This window comes from Helianthus annuus, chromosome 14, assembly GCF_002127325.2.
Source record: "Helianthus annuus cultivar XRQ/B chromosome 14, HanXRQr2.0-SUNRISE, whole genome shotgun sequence".
NCBI classification, from domain to species: Eukaryota; Viridiplantae; Streptophyta; class Magnoliopsida; order Asterales; family Asteraceae; genus Helianthus; species Helianthus annuus.
In genome coordinates, this window is record NC_035446.2 from 64,288,328 (window position 1) to 64,295,116 (window position 6,789).

Consider the following 6,789-nt stretch of genomic DNA (forward strand, 5'->3'; position numbering starts at 1 on the left):
AATACCCCCTATCCCAATTACATCAAAACCCTAAAATTAACTTCAGCCGAAAAACAATCAGACGACGATAGACAAGCAGGAAGATGGAGGTCCGATACAGGAAGATGGAGGTGGTGGTCGCCGGAGATGTTGCAGGTCGCCGGAGATGTTGCAGGTTACCGGATGGTGGTCAGTGGAGTGGGGTGTGTGGTGTTTGATGGTTGATGATGATGGTTTCTGGGGCGGTGGTGGTAGATGGGGGCGGTAACAAAATCAGGGGAGGAGAGAGAGAGAGAGAGAGAACCGGCGGAGCAGGTGAAGGAGGTGGTGGTTCTCCGATAACCACACACCCACACCCAAATCAGACCTAGCACCAAGGAGGAACTACGGCGACATAGATCTCCGACAGTGGAATGTTGGTCACCGGATGGTGTTGTGATGTAAGAGAGAGATAGAGGGGCGGTGGTTGCAGGGGGTACGAGAGGGTGGTGGTGCTTGGCAGCGAGAGGGGGGTGGTGGTGGTGGTGCTTGGAGAGATGGTGATGACGTGTCGTTTGTTGATTTTGTTCAGAAATCGAATCGGATTCAAGTTACATTAGGTAATTTATCTTGTGTTTTTGGATTGGTTTTTGTTACTTGTATCTGGTGGTGCTATGATTTATGCAAGGTTACTTGAATCTGTGCTGCATCTGGGTCGAGGATGAAAGAGAGAGAGAGAGGAGAGAGACAAATCACATTATTTATGTTTAATCATAAATAGAAAAAGATTTAATTAATATTTAGTTATAATAATTCTAAAATGACCAAAATACCCCTAAAGGTAAGGACAAAACAAGGGGTTTTAGTTTGGGGATTCTGGTCAAATTTAACTTTTGGACCAAAATGGCAACAAAATGCAAACCACAGGGACCAGATGTAAAAAGTTTAAGAATTGAACTAAAATGACAAAACTGCCCAAACCACAGGAACCAAAATGACAGTTTACTCAATTCTAAAAAAATTGATTCCCTCGTTAACATTTTCACACCCAAAAAATTCCCTCCCAACCCGATTCCTCTTCCAATTTCAAACTCCCCCTAAATTTTTTGTGCTTGTATTCCTCTCCCTCCATTTTCTTCCGTAAATCAATTTCCTCTCAACTCATTCTCTTCACACACCTCTTCAACTCAAAATCCTAGCTCATGATCCAGAATAACAAAGCAAGTACATGTCTCAAAGCTCGGACGTGAACCACCATTCTAACCCAACCCGTTACCTATTAGTTTCGGTCAAAACAAGGTCTTCGATTGCAAAAATAGATTTAGGGTTCCGACTAGAGAGATTTAGTAAGGAGCGATACTGGAGTAAATGCGCATAAGTCGAAGACGTGAGAGGAATCTGGAAAAGCTTAGGCTTCTTCCAAAGGAAATGCATAGAACCCCAATTGGCCAATTCTTCTTTCTCTATCTAATTCGTTCTGATTTACCTTCAAAATCTGATTGGTTGATATGTCTGCTGGTGGTCAACTTGAAGCCAACAAGAAAGCTATGAAGATCCAGGTTAGCTCTGATTAATCCACACCTATTTCAATCTGTTTAGGGTTTTACGTTTTAGCAGATCTGTTTCTGAATCAGATGGAGTGTTTGTTTCTGATGGTATACATGTTGATTTGGTAGTGATATGGCTGAAGCAATTGATTTGACTGGATATGGAGGTGTTTTGAAGATGCTTGTGAAGTGAAGAGTGCTAAAAATCTGATACTATTGCTCCTTCAGAGAGTCTTCCTCTTGTTGATGGTAATGTTATTCTACACTTCTAGACTAAAACTGTTTGCTAATCTGGATCTGATCCGAGTTTCATTGTTTTGAATTGGTGATAATATCCAACACTACTGAGATATATGTTTGTTGTTGCTCATCATCTACCATGCTCGCGGGTTATATATATGTCAAACATGTTACGCGGCAATAAAGTTGAATTCTTATTGTTTAGGTGATAGACACAACATTGTCATGTGTTTATTTGTATCACACACATTATAATATTAATGGACCGTTGATTATGAACATGGGATGGGGTGTGTGGACTGTTGGACAGTGCATTATGAAGGAAGTCTGGCTGAAATAGGTGAAGTTTTTGATACTACACATGAGGACAATACAATTTTCACTTTTGAACTTGGCAAGTGCCCTGTGATTAAGACATGGGACGTTGCTTTAAGAGCAATGAAGGTTGGCCCATTTTTTACCTAGCAGCACAGGTTTCAAAGCCTCTTCACATCTCAGTATCCAAAACTGACCAACAAACTTCATTTTGGCGAAAGCTGGTAAATATCTTTGATTTTTTTCTTACACTCGACTTTCAAAACTTTAAAAGTTATCAGCTAAAATGTTGTGACTTAGTTTTATAGCATATTTGAGGATTTCTATTATTAACAACCATACACTTTGGTTGACTTGTGGTTACTTTGCATTATGGTCGTTAAATGTGTATACAAAAGCTTGAGTTCAGTAAATGCTACTTATTCCTTGTTTGTTGAGTTGCTGCCAATAAGAATCGCTTCTGCTACGTTAACTTCTAATTTAAAATCCTAGCCAAGCCAAGTTCAATCTATATTTTTTTCAGCTCGGTTATGTGAATTTGTGCCGAGCTCGAGCTGACTCTGACTTGGCTCGGTTCAGCTCAGGAACAGCCATGTCCACATGGCGCCTTTTGATTATGTTATACTTACGTGTAATCATTTGTAACGGTCAAATGCTTACAGCTTATGTTTTTTAAAAGTTGGTCAAATGTGTTGAAGTAAAAATGGTCATTATATACATACATTGTTTATATTCATTTTGTGTTTTTTAACTCGGAGTTATAACTACTTTACTTTTACATTTAATATTTACGAGTTCATAATCTTAATTTTTAGGTTGGGGAGGTTGCCAAAATAACTTGCAAGTCAAATTATGCCTCTGGTAGCACTGGTTCTCCGCCAGATATTCCACCAGAGTAATTACCTCATAGCTTATCGTGTCTAATATTATGCAATTGTTATTCCATGTTAACCAGAGGTAACTAGTTTTGATTATCAGCACAGTTGACTATATTGTTATTGATGGACTTCAAAATTTGCAGTGCAACTCTTATCTTTGAGGTGGAGCTGGTGGCTTGCGGGCCAAGAAAAGGTTCTCGCGTCGCTAACGCCATAGATGAAAGGGCTAGACTAGAGTAAGTTGTTTATCCAACTTTATACACTTGAACATATATTTGGATGGGGGTGTAAACTAGCTGGGCCGAGTCCGAGCCTGACTATGCTTGAGCTCGGCTCATCATGTTTATATGAAGCTCTAGCTCGGCTCGGTTTGAGCCTACTTATTTGAGCTCAAGCTCGGCTTGTGAGTAAAATCCAAAGCTTGAGCTTGGCTCGAGCTATTTTGAGAACAACTTCAACGAGCTAAAAGCCAGGCTCGAGCTCGCTTCAATGTTGCTTAAACGATCCAAAGCTCAGCTCGAGCTTGGCTCGCTATTTTTATCATTATTATAATATCATATATAAAAACTAAAAAATTGTTTGTGCTAGTGTAGGCTCGCGAGCCTAGACGAGCTTTGTACTTTTAGGCTTGAGCTCGAGCTCGATAACAACTATGGTCGGGTCAGAACGGGTCATGGGTCAGAACGGGTTAGGGTCGGAATGGGTCAAACTAAAAAGGGTTGTTTTGGGTCGGGTTGGAACGGGCCGGGTTGGAATGGATTCGGGTCCAAACAGGTTCGGGTCAGATCGGGTCTAGTTCAAAATGGGTTTCGGGTCGAAACCGTTTTTTTTTCCATTTCTAAAAATTTCTAAAAACATAATTTCCTCATTAATACACCTTTTTGTTTGAGTTGGTACAGAGACCGAAAAAAACGACCAAAAAGAAACAAAAAAGCGAAACCAAAACGAATCCGACCAAAACAATACAAAACAAAAAACGGAAAAAAATCAAAACCGAAAAAACCAACCAAAACGAAAAATATACCACTGAAATTGAACCGAAACGACTAAAACGAAACAAAAAGCTGAAAAAGTCGAAACCGAAACGAAACACAAAACTGAAAAAAATAAAAAACCGGACCGAATCGGAACCGAATAAACCGACCAAACAGAAACTAAAAAACCGAAACCAAACCTAAACGATGTTTTTGAGGGGTGCATCTGAATGGTTTGAACTTTGAATATTCCGTGTGGGATTATGGAATGGTTTAGGACTTCTGTTAATGATTTTTAAATAGTTTTTTTTTAAACGGCGAACAAAATTTCTTCATACTAACAGGGTGTTAGTGCCACCAAAATACAATGTTTACACTAGCTACAACACAGAAAAAAGCTGAAAACAAAACTGCAAAAAATCTGCAGCAAAACGGCAAAAATCTGCAGAAAAATTACAGAAAAAAAAGTACATTACAGCCCCATTGCCTTTACGTTACTAGATATTTTTGTGTGTTTCGGTAGTGCAGCTAAGGTTGTTTTGAATGGGGATTTGAGGAGGATGCGGTCTATTTCGATTACTTGGAATTAGATTAGTGACTCCAAGGTATAATTTGATAGTATATCAGTTAATTGTATGTTGTCACTGTGTTTTTTATGTGTTACATGAGGTGTTAGTGAAATGAAGTGTGTTTGTTTAGTGCTTTTGGTTTACTGATTAAAAATAATGATAAATTTATAATTTCTACTATCCTTCCTTATGACAATAGGAACTGCAGTGGTTAGTTTTATTGCACCGCCTTCAAGTCAGATATTTACAAGTTCATAATCTCAATTTTTAGGTTGGGGAGGTTGCCAAAATAACTTGCAAGTCAGATTATGCTTATGGTACCACTGGTTCTCCGCCAGATATTCCACCAGAGTAATTACCTTATAGCTTATTGTGTCTAATATTATGCAATTGTTATTCCATGTTAGCCAGATGTAACTAGTTTTGATTATCAGCACAGTTGACTATATTGTTATTGATGGACTTCAAAATTTGCAGTGCAACTCTTATCTTTGAGGTGGAGCTGGTGACTTGCAGGCCAAGAAAAGGTTCTCGCGTCGCTAACGCCACAGATGAAAGGGCTAGACTAGAGTAAGTTATGTATCTAACTTTATACACTTGAACATATAATTGGATGGGGGTGTAAACTAGCTGGGCCGAGTCCGAGCCTGACTATGCTTGAGCTCGGCTCGGTTTGAGCCTACTTATTTGAGCTCGAGCTCGGCTTGTGAGTAAAACCCAAAGCTTGAGCTTGGCTCGAGCTATTTTGAGAACAACCTCAACGAGCTAAAAGCTAGGCTCGAGCTCGCTTCAATGTTGCTTAAATGAGCCAAAGTTCAGCTCGAGCTTGGCTCGCTAATCTTATCATTATTATACAATATATAAAAACTAAAAAATTGGTTGGGCTCGTTTAGGCTCGCGTGCCTAGACGAGCCTTGTACTTTTAGGCTTGAGCTCGAGCTTGATAACTTATGAGCTCTATTTCAGGCTTCAAGGCTCGGCTTGTTCGAGCTTTTAACCGAGCCAATAACGAGCAGCCTTGAGCCTTTGACCTTGTTTACACCCCTATTTGCATGCTCAAATGGATCATGTTTAATAACTAGTGAGCTGAAGAGGCAAAGGGAAATGGTTGCTGCACAGAAGGAAGAAGAGAAAATGAAGTGTGAAGTAGCAAAGGCAGCAGTTGTTCCTCGTATGCAAGTAGAGAGTATGTGGACTTGAAGAAAACAACCAAGAAATAACTCTTAGCTTTTGTGTACATTTGTTTCTCTTTGCAACTTATATAGATAGGCTATGATTAGAAGTTTATGTCTTTAATTAATATTTAAATTGAATGTAAGATTAAATATATTACGTATTAATATTTAATCTATAGCCATCTTAATCATTTACATTATAGAGATCAAAATATATAATAACCTATTATTTAATTAGTTGGTAATTGTTGATGGACCATATTACCCTTAGTAACTAATTAGGTTTCCTCCTGGGTGCTTATATAAGGAGAATTATGTGGAGGTTTAAGGGTTACTCAGTTACACAATTACACCACCCCATTAGCCATAACATCATCACGAAACCTCCTCTCCATAACCGATACCCTTTTCGGTTTCTAAGTCCCCATCATCAGTCAGCACCCTAAGAAGGAACCAGATCACCTTGACAAAGATGTCGAACTCCATGTCGTCTTCTCTCACTGGATTCTCCTCTGCACTGTCTGCGGTGACAGGTATGTTATATTGTTTTCCTTCATGCACAAACAGAACTGAACCAACATGTGGTATCAGAGCATATGTTGATTAGTCAGTTCTGTTTTCGTATCCATAATTCTGGGATTGAAACTTGGAAAACGTTTTTTGCAACTTTAAAATTGTAACAGCCGATTTCGAGTCATGATGATCGACTCGAGATCTCTGTTTTCGGGGAAAAGATAATCATATGTTCATTCGAAATTAACTGGATTATAATTTTAGCCGAAATCTGTTTAGTAAAATTATTAAAATTCAGGTTTCGGGTTCCAGAATTTTATTTTTATGATTAGGGTTCATCGCATGTTCTTATGAAAATTCGAAAGTTCTATTATGTTTTGGAATATGATTCGGATTATTAAATGTTTTTCCTGGTTTTGATCTATTTTGTCCTCTAAAGTTTTTAGAAAACTGTTAAAAAGATAAACAGATTACAATTTCAAAATATGTTGACAAAATTAGATCAGCTTAAAACAGGAAAGAATATCTCTTAATCCCTTAGATTTCGAATTTTCGGTTATGATATCACAATTAACAGCTGTTAACGAGGTTGCTACTAGAGACCATGAGGTTGCTACTCG

General features: G+C 38.6%; 1 protein-coding gene across 18 annotated transcripts; it reads left to right on the top strand.

Moving 5' to 3' along the window:
* The first annotated feature begins 1,009 nt into the window (after positions 1-1,009).
* On the top strand, positions 1,010-5,821 carry LOC110908452 (peptidyl-prolyl cis-trans isomerase FKBP20-1). 18 transcript variants are annotated; one of them, XR_004878408.1, is made up of 7 exons: positions 1,010-1,517; positions 1,635-2,284; positions 2,876-3,017; positions 3,082-3,174; positions 4,436-4,517; positions 4,753-4,832; positions 4,959-5,821. XR_004878408.1 is itself a non-coding variant. In XM_035982669.1 (6 exons), the coding sequence occupies exons 3-6, from the start codon at positions 2,162-2,164 to the stop codon at positions 5,679-5,681; spliced, it is 414 nt and encodes a 137-aa protein (XP_035838562.1). In that variant the 5' UTR covers positions 1,010-1,517; positions 1,635-1,754; positions 1,951-2,161; the 3' UTR covers positions 5,682-5,821. The 18 variants fall into 18 exon arrangements, 3 of the variants coding, with proteins under 3 accessions (XP_035838562.1, XP_022009091.1, XP_035838561.1); XR_004878409.1 differs by having other exon boundaries at positions 4,441-4,517; XR_004878410.1 differs by having other exon boundaries at positions 2,876-2,955; positions 4,681-4,832.
* Positions 5,822-6,789: the final 968 nt, after the last annotated feature.

Excerpts from the sequence above, each read along its gene's own strand:
- LOC110908452 (XM_035982668.1), top strand. The coding sequence starts at position 2,162 with ATGGGACGTTGCTTTAAGAGCAATGAAGGTTGGCCCATTTTTTACCTA. Across the intron at positions 2,285-2,875 it reads CTTCATTTTGGCGAAAGCTG|GTTGGGGAGGTTGCCAAAAT; the intron begins GTAAATATCTTT and ends CTTAATTTTTAG. Across the intron at positions 5,052-5,563 it reads GATGAAAGGGCTAGACTAGA|TGAGCTGAAGAGGCAAAGGG; the intron begins GTAAGTTATGTA and ends TTTAATAACTAG.